The sequence below is a fragment of the Salmo trutta genome, chromosome 3 (assembly GCF_901001165.1).
Source record: "Salmo trutta chromosome 3, fSalTru1.1, whole genome shotgun sequence".
NCBI classification, from domain to species: Eukaryota; Metazoa; Chordata; class Actinopteri; order Salmoniformes; family Salmonidae; genus Salmo; species Salmo trutta.
In genome coordinates this window covers 24,446,214-24,468,645 of record NC_042959.1, presented here as the reverse complement: position 1 = coordinate 24,468,645, position 22,432 = coordinate 24,446,214, and the positions used below count along the sequence as shown (strand labels likewise).

The following is a 22,432-nucleotide window of genomic DNA, read 5'->3' as shown; positions in this document are numbered from 1 at the left end:
CAGATGAAGCAGGGTGAGAGAATGCCAAGAGTGTGCCAAGCTGTCATTAAGGCAAAGGGTGGCTATTTGAAGAATCTTAAATATAAAATATATTTTGGTTTGTTTAACACTCTTTGGGGTACTACATGATTCCATGTGTGATATTTTATAGTTGATGTCTTCACTATATTTTCTACATTTTACAATGTAGAAAATAGTAAAAATAAAGAAAAACCCTTGAATGAGTAGGTGTGTCCAAACTTTTGACTGGTACTAATATATATATTTTTTAAATATTTTTTTTACAGTTTGGAATTAGGCGTCCCGAAAACCCGCTTACGCAGAAAAAATCCCTGGCAGCTACGAGTGTGATGCTGTTAAACATAAAACATATCAACAAAAAGCCTCCTAGTATATCCTCAGTAAGAAAAGTGAAATGGCGCATAAAAAAGAACATAGTTAACTTTTTGGGGGGTATTTCAATTCTCATGGTTATTCCACCCTTCATCGAAGGTATAGGTTTGTTTTAGGGCAAATATGAATGAGACCATTTTGTCGTGAAATCATATTACAATTGATTGAGTAAAGGCAATTGTCTGTGTTGAAGCTCTGGTTTCAATTGGGTAGCAGATTAAACTTTGCAACAGCATTTCAACAAACGCCATGGAAACGGAAAGGAAAATCTACCAACCCAAAAAAATAAAAATACTTAGACGACAAACTTGTTCTTGGTGGTGGAACCACTCTTGGTGGCAGTGTCCGCGTGTGATTGATATCCGATGATCACCTTGTGTGGCACGCCTAACCTCTCCTTCCACCCTTGTCTACAGAGGAGGGAAAATACACAGTCTAGTAAAAATATCTGGATATGGATAAAAACAAGAGATGGTCAACATCTTTCAGGGCTAACTAAATGGTATGGCAATGCCAGCTCACCCTATGTGTGTAATGGCATCCTTGTTTTCGTAGTCTGTTGTCCATATCGCAAGTTTGTCTCCTTTCGTTCGGATGTTGACTACTGCCCCGCATACGTCATCACTGTGGTCATCGAAGGCTTCACCCACTAGGCACAGGAGCTGAAACGCACATGGACAGCCAGATGTTTTAATACTTTAATGACAGCTAGACATAATCAACTTTCTGAGACATGTATTGCATGTCCAAGTAATGCATTTGTAGATGTACTTCTGGGAAAAAGTCTGTGAATATATATTGTGTGTGTGTGTGTGTGAGAGAGAGAGAGAGAGGCGACTAGATAGCAGAGTTATGTCCCACACACTTAACATGAGATAAATACACCAACTTTTACAGAGTAGGGTTACATACAAATAGTTAATATATCTTAGTGTAGTTCTGCCCTTTGTGCGTGTAATCAGGCCTGTAGGGGTGGGGTACTAACTGTTTCCAGCCAGAAGCGGTCGAGGTCGGCCCTGCGCTGCTGTTTGGAAAGTGTGATGAGCCATCTGCCGCCACGCTTGTTCCTCTCGTCCTCCCACATGGGCTCGACACCATCCTGCAGCACAAAAACAGACCAGGCTCAGGGGTTGAAGGGCAAAGTTCAATTCATTACTTTTTTTGCCTTTATAGGTCAGGGGTTGCTTGTCTGCAAAGATCAGCCTCGACATTTGCTTGTTTTGGTTGCAAAACTTGATACTACATGATAGATGGGCTTTGGATTAAACTGGTTTTCAGATAAAGGGATTAAGCTATACCCAAGAACAACTCTGTTCTCAGTTTCTGTATGTTTGGTTGTTACTTAAGAGGAATAGATGAAACCTAAAACTGGAATCCAGTTCGACATAAGGAACGGAACTGAAAGCTGACTGAAGTGAAAAGCAGCCAAGCAATACTAGTATAAGATCATGCCATTGAATTATGACTGATAGAGGCTGTTTAACAGTCTGAGTAGTGGTCTATTTAGGGCAGACTGACCTCCTTGGGTGGGGTCGTAACCCTTGCAGTGAAAGCTAAAGCCACAGGCTGAAACGAGACCTTGGGAGATGTGACAACTCCCTGTCATAGTGTATGGAAGAAAAAGGAGCATGTGTGATATTCCAGAAAGGGAAAAAAAAATCATCCTTACCTTGAAAAGTGAGTAGTCACAGCCAGAGATCAAGTTACTTGATAGTTGGATGTGATTATACAGACTGGGAAAACAGGAGGAAAGGCATAGTAGTGACGCAGTAAGTCACTCAGTCTGAATGTATGTAAGATGTTGTAGGTGACTTTCTCCAATAAAATACTAACGCCCAGAAGTCTTCCACCGTGTCAAACTTGGAGATGAGACGGAGGTTTGCTTGCCAGGTTTTCGTTTTGTCATTCTTAAAGAACCACAGAGCCCATCTGTATAGCAAACAAAATACAACGATTTTATGTCAACACTATAGACAGATTGGCTGACGTCACAAAAATAACGTGAGCATCAATGTGGCCGGAAGCCATGATTTGTTATGATTCTGAACGGTCAGATAGCTAGCAACAGGTGTTTGACTGATTTAAATTCAATGCTAATATGTCAAGAATTCACTAGCTAGCTAACCAACGATGTATTTGAAAGACAAGAGCTCATTGTGCAAATGTATTTATATTTTCAATGAATATTTGGAGACGGCATGTAAAATATATTTAAACATTCTAAGCCAACCCTGTCAGTTTTGCCCCATAGTTGCACATGCGTGGGTTTTGTTGCTGAACAACCAACCTGTCTATAGCCTATAAGTGTATATTGACAATGCATCAGGCAAAACACACTCCCAGTCAACCTTATGACAGTTTTCAGTTTACTATGTACGTTTCTTACATTGTGTAGGGATTGAGGGGGAAGATGTTGGTCCTGTGTGGCTGGTTGAGCATGGCGCTTGCGGGTTCGATTCCCGCTGGGGGCACCCATATGTAAAATGCATTCAGTCATGACTAAGTTGCTTTGGATAAAAGTGTCTGTTAAATGGCATATAATAAGATGAGCTGTACTTGAACCAGCAACCTTGTGGTAACAGGGCAAGTGGTCTGTGGATAAATGGTGCAGATCAGCGGCCACAGTACACTTTTAGGGATATACAGTGCTTCCTGTAATGTTTTAACCCATGCCTGACAAGCTGGTAGAAACCATAGTCAGGAATTAACATTAGTGCATACTGATATCCCAATGGATATAGCTAGTTATGTATTTTCATGTGGAACTAGCTAGGTTAAGCAGCTATAGTACTTACCTATTTTGTAGTGGATGTTTGATGTAATCTTCAGGATTTACAACTTCTTGACCAGTTGCTTCACTTTTTTTACCCTCAGAATTAGGGGGATTCAAACTTGATTCCTGGAGAGATGGGGGAAGAGATCTCAAAAAGCGACCTAGCATTTGAGATAAACCATTTCACGCCCAAATGGTACAAGTTGTCCCTGGAACGCACCAAGAAGGTCAACTGACTAGCCACCTTTCTTGAAGGGGCGGTGGCGACCGTGCCTGTTACTAGACCGTGCCTGTTACTAGTACCGTTAACACTGCTGGGCATGGATATTTTTAACCTTCAATACTTATGAAGATATAGTGACTAACATTGAGACGTCTTGTAACTTGCTATATGCCCAACTCCAGCATGCACAATCGATTAGCTAGCGACAGCTCGTGTTTCACTTAGGAGCCCTCGAAGAGTCGAACATTCCAACAATCATTCTCACATTTGCGGTGGTCGTGCACTCGCAGCAACACCCACCATACATTTGCATCACTAGCTAATATATCACCTTTTATATATTTGAGAATAACTAACCTGAAACTGCCCATTATCTTACAAAATGTAGTTAATGCAATCACTCACCGACTCAGCTGTCGCCATCTTCTGATTATCTGATTCACAATTCTGTAATGTGAAACATAAAAGCGGATTGGATTGCGCTTTCCAACGTGACAACCAAGTATGGTAAACCTAACTGCGCATGCTCAGATGTGAGCTCTTCAACTTCAAAATTGCTTGGAACACTTGCAAAGTACAGTAATTAAGTCGATGACCACTATTTTGTGAATCGCTTTATTTTTACACTAGTTTAAGGCATTAGGGTTTACCCACCTATTTTATTACCACTTCATCTGTACACAATGCAGACATTTTATTTAGTCTCCATTAATCATTTTCATATGCTTTGATACCAGGGTGACTCAGTGACAATCTTACATCAGTATATATCAAAACATGCCAATAATCTGCTCAAAATAGTGCCTGCTCCATCATATTTTACCTGTTAAGTCCCTATCAATGATGCATCCATGATCAATCAAATCAATGTCGCATAAGTAAACCATTTGGTTGTGTAGCTCTGGATGATTGACAGACTTCAATAGGATTAAATGGATAGAGTTTTAGTCTGGAAAGTCCTTTGTCCAATTTCTGAGCCATCCAGAAAAAAAATATTTTCAAAAGTATAGCCAGTACCTACGGCACATTTCATTTCAAACTGTAAAGAAAACACGAGAGGACTATTGCTTTTCTGACATTTTTTATTGATCCTAATTTTGACATGGACGGAGCCACATATGTACGCAACTGGACTGGAGAGAGAATTCTGAAAGTTGAATGACATTAAGTGCACAGGGTTAAGTGCTACAGTGTATGAACGGTGATTGTTTTATAAAGGCCTGGAGGTGAGTGTGTTGCTCAACATGGCAGGGAGGCACTTCAGAACTTCAAGACGGTACGGATGCTGTAAAGGACAAATTAAAATATGGTGATTAGCATACAGCTTTAAAGGCCTTTAATATACTTTGTGTTGGAAGTATAAATTTTTATAAACTAACATCACACTGATGTAATATGATGCAACACCCGATCTATTTACCTCTTTCCAGCATGCATCAGGTCAAAGCCCTCATTGATCTGGTCAAAGGGCAAGGTGTGGGTCACAAACTCATCCACCTTCAGCTTCTTGTTCATGTAGTCAGTCACTAGTTTGGGGACGCTATCCACACTCTTCCAGCCTTGGACAAAGGAATAGGAAAACATAATGAGGAATCTATGTATTACCTTACTGCATTGTCATACTTCCATTAAAAAAAGTCTCATAACTAGTGCCACATTACTGCTCATTTATCCCCCCAAAAAATAGGTGACTTTACAGAGTAAAATACATTTACGTCAAAAAAAGGCAAGGTTTCTCATGAAAATCATCCACGACATTAACCTCCAAATGCTGTGCCCCTCCACACACGGCCGGTAACCAGCTGGAACGGACGTGTGGAGATCTCCTGTCCCGCGCCTGCCACCCCGATGATGATGCTCTCGCCCCAGCCTTTGTGGCACGCCTCCAGAGCTGCCCTCTGAAACAACAAATTGAGCATCATCAGAAGATCGGCTTCCCTAAATACTCATCTGCTTAGCAAAGTGACATGTATTTTGCAGTTGTGGTCCAAGCCTGAAGTACCTCCTACAATGACCTCTGGTGGTGAAGAGTATAACACCTTCCATAGTGTTGGAGAGTCTTTATTTTGTTAGACAACAATAAGAACTGAGGACAATGTACATAACAATAGACCGACAGACATGACAACAATGCCATGGTGTAGCCTAATACAAAAAGAAATAAGGACAAAACATTGTTAGCTTACATTCCACGGCATATATCTTTCTAAGCCTGTCTGTCTGTCTTTCTAAGGTCTTCGAAAGCCGAGTTAAAAAACAGATTACCGACCATTTCGAATCCCACCGTACCTTCTCCGCTATGTAATCTGGTTTCAGAGCTGGTCACGGGTGCACCTCAGCCACGCTCAAGGTCCTAAACGACATTGTAACCGCCATCGATAAGAGCCATTACTGTGCAGCCGTATTCATCGACCTGGCCAAGGCTTTCGACTCTGTCAATCACCACATTCTAATTGGCAGACTCGACAGCCTTGGTTTCTCAAATGATTGCCTCGCCTGGTTTACCAACTACTTCTCTGATAGAGTTCAGTGTGTCGAATCGGAGGGCCTGTTGTCCGGACCTCTGGCAGTCTCTATGGGCGTGCCACAGGGTTCAAATCTCGGGCCGACTCTCTTCTCTGTATACATCAATGATGTCGCTCTTGCAGCTGGTGATTCTCTGATCCACCTCTACGCAGACGACACCATCCTGTATACTTCTGGCCCCTCTTTGGACACTTACTAACCTCCCAGACGAGCTTCAATGCCATACAACGCTCCTTCTGTGGCCTCCAACTGCTCTTAAACGCAAGTAAACTAAATGCATGCTATTCAATCGATCACTGCCCGCACCTGCCCGCCCGTCCAGCATCACTACTCTGGACGGCTCTGACTTAGAAAACATGGACAACTACAAATACCTAATGTGTCTGGTTAGACTGTAAACCCCTCCTTCCAGACTCACATTAAGTATCTCCAATCCAAAATTAAATCTAGAATTGGTTTCCTATATCACAACAAAGCATCCTTCACTCATGCTGCCAAACACACCCTCGTAAAACTGACCATCCTACCGATCCTCGACTTCGGTGATGTCATCTATAAAATAGCCTCCAACACGCTACTCAACAAATCGGATGCAGTCTATCACAATGCCATCCGTTTTGTCACCAAAGCCCCATACACTACCCACCACTGCGACCTGTACGCTCTCGTTGGTTGGCCCTCGCTTCATACTCGTCGCCAAACCCACTGGCTACAGGTTATCTACAAGTCTCTGCTAGGTAAAGCCCCGCCTTATCTCAGCTCACTGGTTACCATAACAGCACCCACTCGTAGCACACGCTCCAGCAGGTATATCTCACTGGTCACCCCCAAAGCCAATTCCTCCTTTGGTCGTCTTTTTTTCCCCAGTTCTCTGCTGCCAATGACTGGAACGAACTGCAAAAATCTCTGAAGCTGGAGACTCAAATCTCCCTGACTAGCTTTAAGCACCAGCTGTCAGAGCAGCTCACAGATCACTGCACCTGTACATAGACCATCTGTAAACAGCCCATCTACCTACCTCATCCCCATACTGTATTTATTTATTTAGCTCCTTTGCACCCCAGTATCTCTACTTGCACATTCATCTTCTGCACATCTACCATTCCAGTGTTTAATTGCTATATTGTAATTACTTTGCCACCATGGCCTATTTATTGCCTTAACTCCCTTATCTTACCTCATTTGCACTCACTGTATATAGACTTTTGTTTTCTTTTGTTCTACTGTATTATTGACTGTATGTTTTGTTTATTCCATGTGTAACTCTGTTGTTGTGTGTCTCGAATTGCTATGCTTTATCTTGGCCAGGTCGCAGTTGCAAATGAGAACTTGTTCTCAACTAGCTTACCTTGTTAAATAAAGGTGAAATAAAATTTTTAAAAATGGAACATTTTGCCCTTATAATAACATAGTATATTTGCTGTAATTAACATTGTTCAATAGAACTCTAGTCAACTTAGTCAAATAAATATGCCTAAAGAGTTAACCAACACTCCCACTTTCTTTGATGCTGTTGAATTTTCTGTTTTCTAATAGTAATTGTACTTTCAAGGATGAATCGGTGTCTTAACCTGTTGAGGTGTAGGGGGCAGTATAAATTAAACTGGTTACTACTCTGGCCCAGAAACTAGAATATGCATATCATTAGTAGTTTTGGATAGAAAACACTCTGAAGTTTCTAAAACTGTTTGAATGGTGTCTGAGTATAACAGAACTCCTATGGCAGGCAAAAACCTGAGAAAAAGTCAACCAGGAAGTGGAGGATCTGAGAACTGTAGTTCTTTCTAGTCCCTTTCGAAACTACAGTTTCTGTGGGGTCACGTTGCACTTCCTAAAGCTTTCATTGGCTGTCAACAGCCTTCAGAAAGTTCTTTCAGCATTCTCCTGTCACTGGGCAGATAATAGGAGCTCAGTCACTGAGTGGACTGCCTGGAGACAAAGGGATTGGATATGCGCAATCCCGCCGTTCCTTCTTTTTCTTCTTGAATGAATATGCTATTTTCCGGTTGGAATATTATCGCAATTTTACTTTAAAAATACCATAAAGATTGATTTTAAACAGTGTTTGACATGCTTCTAAGTACGGTAATGGAACATTTTGACTTTGTCTCTGGTACCGCGCTCACGCGTTATGCCTTTGGATAGTGCTCTGAATGCATGAACAAAACAGAGGTATTTGGACATAAATATGGATTATTTCGAACAAAAACATTTGTGGAAGTAGCAGTCCTGGGAGTGCATTCTGACGAAGATCAGCAAAGGTAAGAGAATATTTATAATACTAATTCTGAGTTTAGGTTGCCCCAAACTTGGCGGGTGTCTGTATAGCTTGCTGTGATGGCGAGCTATGTACTCAGAATATTGAAAAAAAATTGCTTTCTCCATAAAAGACATTTTAAAATCTGACACAGTGGTTGCATCCAGGAGTAGTCTATCCATAATTCTTTAAATAATTGTTATATATTTTGTCAACGTTTATGATGAGTGTTTTTGTAAATTGATGTGCACAGTCACCGGACGTTTTGGTGGGAATACATTTTCTGAATATCACGCGGCAATGTAAAATGCTGTTTTTGGACATAAATATGAACTTTATCGAACAAAACATACATGTATTGTGTAACATAATGTCCTAGGAGTGTCATCTGATAAAGATCGTCAAAGGTTAGTGCTTCATTTAGCTGCGTTTTGGGTTTTTGTGACACATGTCCTTGCTTGGAAAATGGCTGTGGGATTATTTTTGTCTATGTACTCTAACATAATCTAATGTTTTGCTTTCGCTGTAAAGCCTTTTTGAAAATCGGACAATGTGCTTACATCAAGGAGAAGTGTATCTTTAAAATGGTGTATGTTTGAGAAAGTTGAATTATGACATTTTGTTGTTTTGAATTTGCCGCCCTGATATTTCACTGGCTGTGTCCTGCAGGTGGTAGCGTCCCACGTAGCCCATAGAAGTTAACAAATTGAATATTAATATTTTACCTAGCAGAAAATATTGTGTTGTTCATTTCGTAACTATGGACATTGAGGTCACCAAAGATGATAAGCTGAGGGTTAATATGTTGCTTGATGGAGTGATGGGAAAGCCAGCCTTGAACCTGTAGCAAGGACGGCACACAGTTATGTTGTGGTTTTCTATCTTCATCTTAACCTTCCATGTGGGGGGTATAGCAGACACCAACTCAGCATATATGACTTGTTTAAATACCCCCATAGGTTCGACACAATGTTCCAAAATCAAGCAACGTTCCATCCTCGTCCACAATGTCATTTAGAAAATAAATGTGTTTTTCAATAAAAAGGTTGCCAACAAATAGGTTGTCCATCAATTTCAATATTTGTGTTGTACCAAATAAGTTGCTGAAGAATTTCCTCAGGGTTTTCAGGTAGATGGAATTGTAACTGTAACCATGCTTTTATTGCCTCCTGGAGGAATGGAGATGCACTGCTAAAAATACTGTTGTTTTGGTAGAGAAATGTTTAAGAAAAGGTAGGAGGTTTTGTGTGAAAATCAGAATGGCGCCATTAGTTAATTTAGTTGAAATCCAGTTTGGATTGGAATATAGTTTCTGTATCCAGGACACATTCAAGGTCACATCCAGGGCCTTTAAATTAGTCCGTTTTAGCCCACCCTCTTAAAATCAGTAACATATTTTATTAAAATATTCTCAGTTTTATTGTTCCATATAAATATAAAATATTTTCTGTTCATATCGTTTGAAAAAAGTATTCTCTTGTGAAGGAAGAGACATAAGAAGATAATTGAATTGAGAGACAGCAAAACAATTTATTAATGTGACATTATTAACTTTATTAAAATGGACAGTCTTACCATAATAGCCACGTTGCCGATGCATTCAAAGGAGTAGTCCACCCCACCGTCAGTCATCTCCACCAGCACCTCCTGGATGGGCTTGCTGTGGTCCTTGGGGTTCACCAACTCGGTGGCCCCAAACTCTTTGCCCATGTCAAACTTGTCTGGGTTTATGTCCACCCCGATTATCCTGGTCGCCCCGGCAGCCTTGCAGCCCATGATGACAGCAAGGCCGATGGCGCCCAGGCCGAAAATGGCACAGGTGGAGCCAGGCTCAACCTGGAGGTAGGTTGGGAACGCAAGAGTTCCAGAATGGCTTTTATCAGTAAAACAAAGTGATACAATCTTAGTGTCAGATGTGTGTTATTATGATGATCATTGCCTATTCATTTGCAACCAGTGTACATATTAACTAAGTATTTGCACCAGTAGAAAGTTAATTTACAGAGGATAGAAAACAAAGTGATAAAACCAAATGACACAAAGCTGTAACTCTTCGCTTGTGCTTTCCACTTCTAGACAAGGTACTTTGTCTTGCAGCCTGGCGTCACCCACCAACCTTGGCAGTGTTGAGGGCAGCTCCGTAGCCCGTGGAGATGCCGCAGCCCAGCAAGCACACCTTGTCCAGGGGGGCCTTCTCATCCACCTTGGCCACCGATATGTCAGCCACCACTGTGTATTCAGAGAAGGTGCTGGTCCCCATGAAGTGGAACAGCTGCTTGCCCTTGCAGGTGAACCGCGAGGTGCTGTCAGGCATCAGACCCCGGCCCTGGGTTATTCTGGAGAGGGGGCAAATAATTATCAGTAACAGCCAGTTGTAATAGTATAAGGTGCAATTTCAAAATTGGGTAGTACATCATCAGTTGATCTTGTCATGTTAGTCATTGCATAGCTTAGAGGGCTAATTATAACTTGTCTGAAATGTCCAGATCAACTAGCCCATGTCAGCCAACCTTGTTTTATTTAGGTTTTTTAGCCCACAGATATTGTAGCAATTTTGTCACCCAAATATCACGTGAATACACATTAGATGTGGAAAAAAAGTAAAGAACTGCAAGAAAATTTGCTTTAAAACATTTTCTTTGCGCAGCATGAGAAAACACGTAGAATTGCAGGAAACAAGCTTTAAACCTGCAAAATTCTCTCCACCAACAACAGAGGTGTAACCTGTTTATGTAGGATGTTCCCCAATGCTGGAAGGGGGGCCCCTGCGTGAAACATTTTTGTCAACTATTTCAGAGGCTATTTCAGACCTCTGCCTGACAGAATTTGGCCTTGATTTGGTTTAAGTTGCAATGTTGGTGTTCGCAACACTTGTTGCTTCTTTGCCCGCACAGCAGCTACTTGAATCCCAAGACTGGAGTAGCATACGGTCCTACTATATCTGAGATTATTCTAACTGTCATTACAGATATGCTCAGTCCTTCATTGCCTACCTGGCTGACTTTGAAAATAGAATGAGCTTGACCTCAACCTTCCAAGCTATAATTGACTCATCCTGCACTAATGACGGGCCAGATTCCCTTCTAATTACCTGATCTTCCCGCAGAGGTTGGTCTTGGGGTTTTTGCAGAATTTGCACTCACCACACTGTGGCACATACAATGGGATGACGGTGTCACCTAGGAGATAAAAATGACTTTTAGTAAGGATACAGTTCAGGAGGACGATTTCATTCAAACATAATTTCATTCCAGCCCAGTACCTAAACATCTGATTCGACTGGTCATCTGATTCAACTGATCAAATCCTTGCATTATTTGATTCTGGAATGTTAGTTCTGGGCTAAAATAAAATCGTTTATTTTTATTTTTATTGCCACATACACCAGATACAGAGCCTTCAGAAAGTATTCGCAGCCCTTGACTTTTTCCACATTTTGTTGTGTTACAGCCTGAATTTAAAAAGGAAATACATGTAGATTTTGTGTCACTGGCCTACACACACACACACAATATCCCATCATGTCAAAGTGGAAATATGTTTTTAGAAATGTTTACAAGTTAATAAAAATGAAAAGATGAAATGTCTTGAGTTAATAAGTATTCAACCCCTTAGTTATGGCAAGCCTAAATAAGTTCAGGAGTAAAAGTGTGCTTAACAAGTCACATAATAAAGGTGCATGGATTCACTGTGTGTGCAATAATAGTGCTGAACTTGATTTTTGAATGACTACCTCATCTCTGTACCCAACACATACAGATAATTGTAAAGTCCCTCAGTCGAGCAGTGAATTTCAAACACAGATTCGGCCACAAAGACCAGGGAGGTTTTCCAATGCCTCGCAAAGAAGGGCACTTTTTGGTAGATGGGCAAACATTTTAAAAGGAGACATTGAATATCCCTTTGAGCATGGTTAAGTTATTAATTACACTACAGATGGTGTATCTATACACCCAGTCACTACAAAGATACAGGTGTCCTTCCTAACTCAGTTGCCGGAGAGCCAATGGTGACTTTAAAACAGTTAGACTTTACAGTTTTCTCCTAAGGATGGATCAACAACATTGCAGTTACTCCACAATACTAACCTAAATAGAGTGAAGAAGGAAGCCTGTACATAAAATATATTCCAAAACATGCATCCTGTTTGCAAAAAGGCACTAAAGTAATACTGCAAGAATGTGGCAAAGAAACGTTTGTTCTGAATACAAAGCGTTATACTTGCGGCAAGTCCAAGACAACACATCACAGAGTACCACTCCATATTTTCAAGCATGGTGGTGGCTGTATCATGTTATGGGTATGCTCGTCATCGGCAAGTACTAGGGAGTTGTTTTAGCATAAAGCCAGGTTCTCCTCTAGGATTTTGCCTGTGCTTAGCTCTATTCCGTTTATCTTTATGCTAAAACAACTCTTTCCAACAGACAGTAGGAGACAAATTCACCTTTCAGCAGGCCAAGATCCTAAAACACAAGGACAAAAATAAAATGGAGTTGGTTACCAAGACAACATTGAATGTTCCTGAGTGGACTAGTTACAATTTTGACTTTAATCAGCTTGAAAATCTATAGCAAGACTTGAAAATGGCTGTCTAGCAATGATCAACAACCAACTTGACAGAGCTTTAGAGATTTACCCAGAAAGACTCACAGCTGTAATCGCTGCGAAAGGTGATTCTAACATGTAGACTCAGGAGTGTGAACACTTATGTAAATGAGGGTGGGGAAAAAAATCTATTAAATCCATTTTTAATTCAGGCTGTAACACAACAAAATGTGGAATGAGTCAAGTGGTATGAATACACTATAGGTGCAGTGAAATGTGTTGACAGGGTCAGCCATAGTAGTACGCGCCCCTGGTGCAAATTAGACTTAAGTGCCTTTCTCAAGTACATAGACAGATTTTTCACCTTGTCGGCTCAGGAATTTGAACCAGCGACCTTTTGGTTACTGGCCCAATGCTCTAACCGCTGTTTTAGGGATAATATATTTGTTGATATTCACAGTCCCTCACCTGGTTTGAACTTGGTGACTCCCTCTCCCACGCTTTCGACTGTCCCGGCACCCTCATGACCCAGGATGACAGGGAAAAGTCCCTCGGGGTCACTGCCACTCAAGGTGAAGGCATCTGTGTGACAAACCCCTGTCGCAAAGAGCTGAAAGACAACATTGCCATTAGTTCATTAATTCATCACACCCAGTAGGCTAGGAAGCATGTGTGCCAACTAGCCTAAAACATCCCTAATTGTTGAACCACGTCTCAACCCACCAGGACTATTCCCTACAGTACAATACCAACATCTGCACCTGCTATGTTGATCATAGAAACATGGTTGTCTCAAAGGTGGAAGACAGATGGCTAGCTATTAGAGGAATGTGATAAAATGCTTATAGAGTACACCATAATGACGTTCTCTAGTCTAAACACTGGGCCAGATAGGCCCTGTGGAACATATTCCAAAGATGACTTCCTCACAGCTGGCCTACTGAATCTATTTGGGCGGGGAGACAGGGAAACACAAGAAGCTCCCCACGGTATTCCAGCTGCTAAACAGTTCAGCCCTGCCTGCCTCAAACAGCATGTTATGTTTTACAGATCGAGAGCTCACTGACATGGTTCTAGGAATATATATTGTATCACACACACAAACCAAAGATACAGCAGTCTACCGCAGGATGAGGTTGTTGGTTATGTTGTTGCTGGACATGTAATGCAAGTACAATACAGGAGCATTAGTCTTACACATTTTTGGCAAAGGGAAGGGTTACCTTGATGCGCACTTCGTTGGCCTTCGGTGGGGCCACCTCCACCTCCTCAATGGACAGAGGTTTCCCAGCCTCCCAAGCTACTGCTGCCTTGCACTTGATCACCTGGAAGAGAGAAGCTCAATGTGTCAACTTCATACACAGAAAATATGATTTGGAAGATTGATTGGGGTGCCTGTGCTGAGTGCAGTTGAAGAGAGGGTGGTGGTCAGTGATTGAAGATGGAATGTGCAGTGACTGGGCCTCTTAGCAGTTGGATGGACTTTAATCTGTAGCCTAGAGCCAGGCCTACTAAAGCCAGTATACAATCTATAGTTTAATCTGGAGGGGACTGGTTCAAACATGAGACAACTTCAAACAGCAATGAACCGTTTGTGATTCTAGCTGATGTTACTGTCCTGAGAGGCCAAAGCAATGTGGTCTCTACTACTCTCTATTTTAGTTAGTCACAAAAAGACCCATAATAAATTGTAGTATACTGAACAAAAATATAAATGCAACACAGAACAATTTCATTGGTTTTACTGAGTTAGAGTTCATATAAGGAAATCAGTGAATTGAAATAAAATCATTAGGTCATAACCTATCAAAATATACTTTATATTTGAGATTCTTCAAAGTAGCCACCCCTTGCCTTGATGACAGCTTTGCACACTCTTTGCATTCTCTCAACCAGCTTCATGAGGTAGTCACCTGGAATGCATTTCAATTAACAGGTGTGCCTTGTTAAAAGTTAATGTGGAATTTTTTACCATCTATACATAGAAAAGTGGGTGAAACAGTATGTAAACATTATTAAAAAGTGACCAGTGTTTGTCTATGTACCAGAGGAGGCTGGTGGGAGGAGCTATAAGAAGACAAGCACATTGTAATGGAATCAATGGAACACGTTATTTCCATGTGTGTGATGCGTTTTAATTACTACCATTCCGTTGATTTCATTCCAGCCATTACAATTAGCCCTTCCTCCTACCTGCCCCCTCTGCTATGTACATAGGGCAGCAGGCTAAGGTGTCGGGTGGTAGCCGGCTAGTAACAGTGATTAAGATCAGGGCAGAGTACTGGGCGGAGGCTGGCTAGTGGTGAATATTTAACAGTCTGATGGCCTGGAGAAAGAAGCTGTTTTTCCAGTCCCTCAGCCCCAGCTTTGATGCACCTGTACTGTCTCCATCTTCTAGATGGTAGCAGGGTGAACAGGCCGTGGCTTGGGTGGCTGAAGTAATGATCTTATTGGCCTTCCTGTGACATCAGGTGCTGTTGATATCCTGGAGGGAAGGCAGTGTGCTTTGCTGACAGTGTGGTTGCCGTACCAGGCGGTAATACAGCCCAACAAATTGCTTTCAATGGTGCATTTGTAGAAGCTTGTGAGGGTCTTGGGGACCAAGCCAAATTTCTTCAGCCTTCCGATGTTGAAGAGGCGCTGTTGCGCCTTCTCCACACTGTATGTGTGAAGGGACCATTTCAGGTTGTCAGTGATGTGCACACCGATGAACTTTAAGCTTTTGACCCTCTCCACTGCAACCTGTCGATGAAGCGTCTTATTTCTGCTGTCTCCTGAAGTCTTGTTTTTTATTTTTTTAGGTAGAGCTTCGTTTGCTCCCATCACTCTGCCAGGGCTCTCCACCTACTTACTCCCTGTATGCTGTCTCGTCGTTGTTGGGAATCAGGCCTACCACTGTTTTGTCGTCAGAAAACTTGATGATTGAGTTGGAGACGTGAATCGTCATATTGAACGTCTACTGTAAATCCATATTATGGTTCAATTGCGGGCTATCTTTGAGTGCTGAAATCAATAGTTTTTAATAAAAACGTAATTGTATGTGACATCGGAGCTCCAGTTCACCCACAACTCCATCGTAAATAGTGGAGTTAGGTCGGCTATTGCCTACCTAGATTCATTCAAAGTCCATGACCCCTCTAATTGCATAACGGCAGTTTAACTTCATTCACATCCGCTTAAAATGAAACACACTACAATGTTTCTTGGAATCGCTCGCTGGATATTCGTGGAACTTCTACGGACAGTTCACTGTCCTTTCAAAATCTGCCTTTGCGAGCAAAATACACGCTTTAATGTCCTTTCAACGGCAAAACGTTAAACATTAAACATTTTAAAAGCGAAAAATGTAAACGTATTCAATGTTGATTTTTCATATACTTTGAGCTTACCTTCCCAGCTGCCTCCATGTTCTTTCTTCAGCACGAGAGAAAGGGCTGGTTGCAGTGGCAGTTCAAGAACTAGTCTCGACCAATCAGGACAGGTGTTGGCGTCCATGACGTTATGTTCCATGATTTTTGGAACTCCTCAGCCAACCACATTTGCAGTGAATGCACACGGCCATGACATTTATTGGAGGATATTGTCCAATTATAGCAAACCTTATTATACAGTAGATCACATTGTCTATTGGTTTAGGGTTATGCTTGAACCAGCAACCCTTTATGGGAGGTGAATGCTACCCACCTAGCTGTGCCAAAAAAAAGCCTTGGCCTCTCCACAGATAGTACTCACATAAGGGGCATCAGGCACACAAACTGAACAATGATATCGGCCCCTGAAGTGAGGCATTGACATGACACTGCAATGTAATTTCCTAATTTCCTGTGGAGTATATCTCATCTGTTGACCACACAGCTATTATTACAGCAAGGAGATGTATCTCACAAGATTAGTCACAGTAGCCATTTAGAAGACACATTACAGCTTGATATGGGACACCAATGAGCTTTACAGAAATGAGAATGACAAAAATGTATGGTGAAGACATAAATGATCACATTTAATCCACACAAACAGCTAACAAATTTCAAAGATTAATAATTAGCCTTTGCAGAGAACTGTTGGATTATTTGCTTTCAGCAGTAGTACTAGCAACCGATTTTTCTTTCGGTACATGACTAGTTGACAAAAGGTGTTGAAACGAACACAAAATCACCCTGAATTTGGAGGTGGTATTGTTCCGATTCTGGAACACTTGTTTATTTGCATGAGCAAAAATACAAGACATTAAGTTAGTTGTCCAAATAAAAAGGGGAGAATCTTCTACAGAGCACTGTTTAATCAAAGGCTTTTCTTTACAAAAGGTGGCAGTACTCTGTAACCACATTGGATTTCTGGGGTAAATACAATATTTTCCACTGATTGTAATGAATACTAATGTCCATCCTATCTTCCACTTACAAAACCAAGCCTTATATGTCTTATAAAATTCAAGGTATTATCAATTTCTGTCTCTTATCAACATTGCACTCCAACATGAAAGCTCTCAATCATATTCAACAGTATAATACAGTGCCACATCCTAAATGTACCCCGAAACCATCCAGTGTGAACAATGTTGAAGAGTTGCAAAAACTGGGATATTAATGATACTATTCCCTGTGACAGCAGAGTGCTTTCATGGTTCATTAAATAAAAAGCCATTCATTCACACATGCATCATAGATTGGTATACAAAAACAAAACAAATTGATAATTGAGCAGTATAAAAAGATGCAATGTTTGTTCTCCATGTCAAGTCCAACAGAGCCAAGCTCCAGCATTGCGTTGCACTGATTTGCTTCCTGTAGGGATTGACACTTGGTGAGGATCCCACGAGGTATACAGTGTTTGTCATCATCTGCCACCTGGATGACAGAAAAAGGCATCAACGCCACAGGAACACGCATCATGAAATCTAAAAACAGCAAATTGTCTATTCACAGTCACTTGGATTCCTTTTCCAGGATTTGGACTCACCTCTGAATCCTCGCCCGCCTCCACCTCCCCTTCCTCTGAATCCTCCTCCTCCTCCCCGCCCACCACCGAAGCCTCCTCTTCCAAATCCGCCACGGTCACCACCACCCCTGCCACCACGGAATCCACCTGGGACAAATTCATTTTGTTTGAATATCAATGGACTAGCATTCTTCCACCTTTATTCACAAGAGAAAAAACACCAATGGGGCTGAGCGGTAGACATTTCACTCTTACCTCCGCGGGGACCTCCTCTTCCACCTCTACCTCCTCTGCCTCCCCTTGGAGGACCCTTCTCACCTGGGGGTCTGGGAAGAAACCTCTGTAGTGGTAGGAGTTTCATTGGATCTACGTAGAACTGTGGACCAGAATATGATGTTACACAATACAGGTCAAGACATTTATATGCAATAACTAAAGCAGATTTATGGTCAATTCAGTGTCCATGGCGCAAAAGTTCTGCAGGGGGATTATGATGCAACTGTGGCAAAAACAGAAGTACACATTGGCTGTGCAGAGAGGCCGCACTGAGCTCCTGCAAAAAAACAAAAAAAGCAAGCAAAGATATGTGAATACGTGTTTGATTCACAGATGATTGGTTGACAGGAGAGTTGAGGGAGGTGTTTCTGTAATTTCTGTTCCAAAAAGCACGAGAAGCATGAATGCACTGCCATTCAAAAAGCTCCTCATTCTCAGATAACCACACTGATGCCAGATTGGGTATCATAGACAAAAAAAAAAGTCTTTAAGCAACTACTGGTAAAGCTCTGCTACATGTAACAAACTGATATACCTTACCTTCTGTAATTTTTTGAACGAGGATGCCTTCATATTATCAGAGAGTTTGACAGAGAAATACTGTAGCTTTAGGTTAAGGGGCCAACTAGTGTCACAAATGACATGAAATTCAGTCTTAAACAGTAGGAAAATTATCTTAGCGTGCAACTTTTTACATTGAGAGTAGTATTTTGTATCACTGAAGAATGTAATGACAAAAACCAACCACAAATACGATACAGGTTAGACAACAAAACATTGAAAGGATACAAAGTCACGTAGCTGACCGAAGATTTCATCCACCTTCCCGATCTGCTCCTTGTTTTCCAAGTACACAGGCGCGTTGAAGTAGGGAACTTTGTTCTCCTCCGTTACACACTTGCACACAATTTCATCCTCACAGGGGTGCATAAACTCCCCTAGTGCTGGAGGAAAAAGCAAGGACATATGGTCAGTACAGAAAAAAAAACATGGATCATCACCTGCAAGTAAACCTACGACAACGGAGGTTGCAACACCTGGCAGACAACATAGACATTAATAGACAACTGGAGTAAATTCAGGATGCCAAGCATCAACAATGCCCCCTGCATCACGAGAAAGTGATTAATCAATATGGGTGCATCATCACATTGCCAAATCATTCAGCTTACCAACAACATATTCTGGAGGGCCATAGTCCTGAAAGCCTCCTCGTCCACCACCTCGGAAACCACCGCCGCCACCTCGACCCCCATATCCTCCACCCCCACCACCGTATCCGCCTCTTCCCCCTCCACCACGGTTGAATCCGCCGCCACGGCCACCTCTTCCACCACCTCCTCGGAAAGACATGTTCTTGTGCGCCTGTAATAGATAGGAGATGATATTAGCTAAGTGACGTAGCAACAATTCATTGCATTTCATTTTCAAAGACAAGAAATGTTTCTCAAACAATGTCAGTAATAAACTTTTCCAAATGCCTGGCTATCTCAATGCCATAATAAAACTTGCTAGCTATGCCAGTGCTTCTCAAAACGGGGTCCCCAGGGGCACGCGAAGGTACTGCAGGGAGTCTTGCGGCCAGATGGCAAAATATTTTGATTAAAAAAATACATTTTGAAATGAACATTTTTGAAAACATTTGACAGTTTTTAAACGAATATTACTAACATTACATTTTGTCCAAGGGATGCCTTTTCACCTTGCTGGCTCAGGAATTCTAACCAGCGACCTAACAATATAATGGGTTGTTCCACGAAAAACATGCTTTTTGAATCCATTTGATAAGCAGAAATTTTGCACCAATATTGAACTTGAAAAGCCTGTTATTTAAATTAAGTACCCTTTAATATAGACCACATGGGGGGGGGGGGGGAAATTGGGGAATAAAGCCTTGCTAAAGTGCCAAAATTCAGCATTTTGATTAGCGGACTAAACACCACCTCCATCGTGAAGGAAGTTTATGATGAATTTCCCCAACAGAGTGGAGCAGAGACCAGGCTTTGTGGAATCTAGCTCCTACTACATTGATTCTCCCAAGGTCAATACTTAAATCCATACTTTTTCAATAAAACGTTAATGAAACAGAAACCAACTTTTTGCTCATTTCTGTTTCTCGAAGATGGCAGCTCAGCATTAATGTGCATGTGTCTATTGAATCTCCAATAATGTTTGTAAATGAAACCTAGGCTATAAAATGATTGTAATACGTAAAAACACTATGATTCGCTCTCTCGTTGTTATTTTTCAGTATCTCTGTATAGAAAATGTGCCAAGTGAATAAAGTTTTGCACCAAATTTAGTGTTTGGCGCATAACTTAGCTAATAAAAAAAAAGCTGTTCTTCATAGAATTATATTTTCACATTTCATTATTTGTCCTGAAGAGGGCACTCTTTGCATGGCTATAAGCCCATCTTGCTTTTGCCCTCTACTGCAAGACTGGACACTATACCAACACAACTATATACACATCAGTCAGAGAGGTGAGTGCTGAATAGATAGAAGCTTGCCAGGTCATGTTGGGTAGGTCTGCAAAGGGTATTCCTCAAGCTCTGTCATTAAAATGTTTTGGGAGACAAAAAAACACACCAGGTTACAAAGCAACACTTCGTAGCTATGTTTTGATGTTTGCGATGTCACTTGTCAGGGACTGGTCCAAATGCACATTTTTCCACCATCTAGCCTGCTAACTAGCTGTGAGAGTACTTTATGCCGTTCACTTAGGGTTAGTGCTAAATACCAATACATTGAAAATGTGTCCTGCGTAGTTGTTTTCAAGGTGGCTGGTGTGAGTGAGGCAGTTCAGTCTTCAGAGCCTTGTAAATGTTTTTGCTGGAATCAGTGCAGTTTATCCTCCTTTCACTAGAGTAACACATTTTCTATTTTAAAAGATTGTCATACCGGTGACCCCAAATTGTATGTGGTGCCTGCATTGTTAATTCCTCAAATTTATTAAATCAGATATAAGAGTTTTTTTAATTGTATTTTTTTATTCCAGCCATTTTTATTATATTAGCAGATATATCGGTTATTGAATAATATTTTCACTCGGATCCAAAAGTCCCATATCAGTCGTGCTCTTGGTGAAACTATTCCTTTTTAAATATTTTTTTCTATAAACAAAAAAAACATTTTAGATCTAATACTCAAATCATAGAGTAAAAGCAGGTGAGCTGATTCTATTTTTGGCCATTTTCTTGTGAAAAACTGAGCGGGCAGAGCATAACAAATCAACCCTGAACCCCATAGATAGAGTAGAAATGTGTAGTATTATGGCAGGATATTAGCTTTAACGCTGCAACAGCAAAGCTCTCTGACAAGGGACAAAAATGTGTACAATTGCCGGATATTAGCTTGAAAACTTTAAACTCTCCGATGCCAAGAGTTCCTTGCAAGGCCCGAGACTTGGTTCATCCAGCAATGCACTGCTGAAGTTATAGTAAAACTACAGTACTTGTATGCCACGTTTTCCTCTCTCAAGTTGTGTTCTGATTATGAGGGGATCCCTGATGAATTTGTAACAAACGGGGTCCCCAGCCCCAAAAAGGTTTGAGAACCCCTGCGCTAACTACGTAACTTAGTTAGGTAAGTTAGCTAATTCATTGACTTGATCGATGCATTATATCACGTTTCCGATTGATACCAGTTATCAGTACAGCTACTTGGAATGGCTGTAACGTTTTCGTTGACATTAACAAATTAAGCAACTACTGTTACACTGCAACTTTACAGAAGGGATCAATTGAACAAGCTAGCTAACAGTTAACTCGACTTAGCAAGGGTTAGCCAACATGGATTTCTTATTTACAACATATCAAAAGACTATCACGTTATGCTTTGCTGAGCACATTGTGGTAGCCTCTTGCGACTGATGAAATACAAAAAATATATATTTGAAAAACATAGCTACCTTCGTAGAACAAATAAGATCAGCTGCCGGAGCGAATTGTACCAAAAACTATTTCCACGCGATGCAAACGCATGTGGCTTTTTTGTGGTGCTGTAAATCAAAACCAGAACTGAAGCACTAGTTACCACAGCCACAAAGTTAAAATTGCCTATATCGTAAAAATGAATGAAAACAAAAACGTTTTTTTTGTCTTAATTTAAGATTAATATTAGGCATACGGTTAGGTTTAAAATCTGATTTTAATCAAATAAAATGTAGGAATGGGCGGGGGTTTTGACTTTGTGGCTGAGTTAACTAGCGACCACACTGAAAAACAGAAGATAACTGGACTGTCGTAAAACTTTGACTGTCGTAAAACAAATGTGCTTAATTCACGCTGCGAAAATTCTCCTAATACACAGACGAATTGATACCAAAAAGAAAGGCTCACAACACTGGAATTGCTACCAAGTTACCAATACTTTTGAGACATTTATACTTTACATAGACTGGGCTAATTGTTTCACAATAATGCTTTTTAAAAACGACTTATTGTTGTAAAACTGCATTTTTGTACAGCTCTGGTGGTCCAGAGCCCGTTATATGCATCT

General features: G+C 41.1%; 3 protein-coding genes across 5 annotated transcripts; all 3 read right to left on the bottom strand.

Moving 5' to 3' along the window:
* Positions 1-275: 275 nt before the first annotated feature.
* On the bottom strand, positions 276-4,366 carry eif4ea (eukaryotic translation initiation factor 4ea). 3 transcript variants are annotated; one of them, XM_029727233.1, is made up of 8 exons: positions 4,213-4,366; positions 3,795-3,836; positions 3,189-3,292; positions 2,227-2,322; positions 2,063-2,126; positions 1,379-1,492; positions 916-1,055; positions 276-803 (listed from the first exon to the last, which is right to left on the bottom strand). In XM_029727233.1, exons 2-8 carry the CDS (start codon positions 3,810-3,812, stop codon positions 689-691), a joined length of 651 nt encoding a protein of 216 aa, XP_029583093.1. In that variant the 5' UTR covers positions 3,813-3,836; positions 4,213-4,366; the 3' UTR covers positions 276-688. The 3 variants fall into 3 exon arrangements, with proteins under 3 accessions (XP_029583093.1, XP_029583086.1, XP_029583103.1); XM_029727226.1 differs by lacking the exon at positions 4,213-4,366 and having other exon boundaries at positions 3,795-3,865; XM_029727243.1 differs by lacking the exons at positions 3,795-3,836; positions 4,213-4,366 and adding an exon at positions 2,780-2,855 and having other exon boundaries at positions 3,189-3,293.
* Positions 4,367-4,453: 87 nt separating this feature from the next.
* Positions 4,454-16,202, bottom strand: LOC115170864 (alcohol dehydrogenase class-3). Its single transcript, XM_029727202.1, has 9 exons — positions 16,107-16,202; positions 13,941-14,042; positions 13,186-13,327; positions 11,264-11,351; positions 10,289-10,508; positions 9,748-10,008; positions 5,152-5,287; positions 4,810-4,948; positions 4,454-4,674 (listed from the first exon to the last, which is right to left on the bottom strand). The coding sequence occupies exons 1-9, from the start codon at positions 16,122-16,124 to the stop codon at positions 4,650-4,652; spliced, it is 1,131 nt and encodes a 376-aa protein (XP_029583062.1). The 5' UTR covers positions 16,125-16,202; the 3' UTR covers positions 4,454-4,649.
* A 491-nt stretch (positions 16,203-16,693) lies between these two features.
* Positions 16,694-21,949, bottom strand: LOC115170875 (H/ACA ribonucleoprotein complex subunit 1). Its single transcript, XM_029727213.1, has 7 exons — positions 21,843-21,949; positions 19,104-19,296; positions 18,721-18,875; positions 18,472-18,531; positions 17,911-18,031; positions 17,677-17,802; positions 16,694-17,564 (listed from the first exon to the last, which is right to left on the bottom strand). Exons 2-7 carry the CDS (start codon positions 19,282-19,284, stop codon positions 17,554-17,556), a joined length of 654 nt encoding a protein of 217 aa, XP_029583073.1. The 5' UTR covers positions 19,285-19,296; positions 21,843-21,949; the 3' UTR covers positions 16,694-17,553.
* Positions 21,950-22,432: the final 483 nt, after the last annotated feature.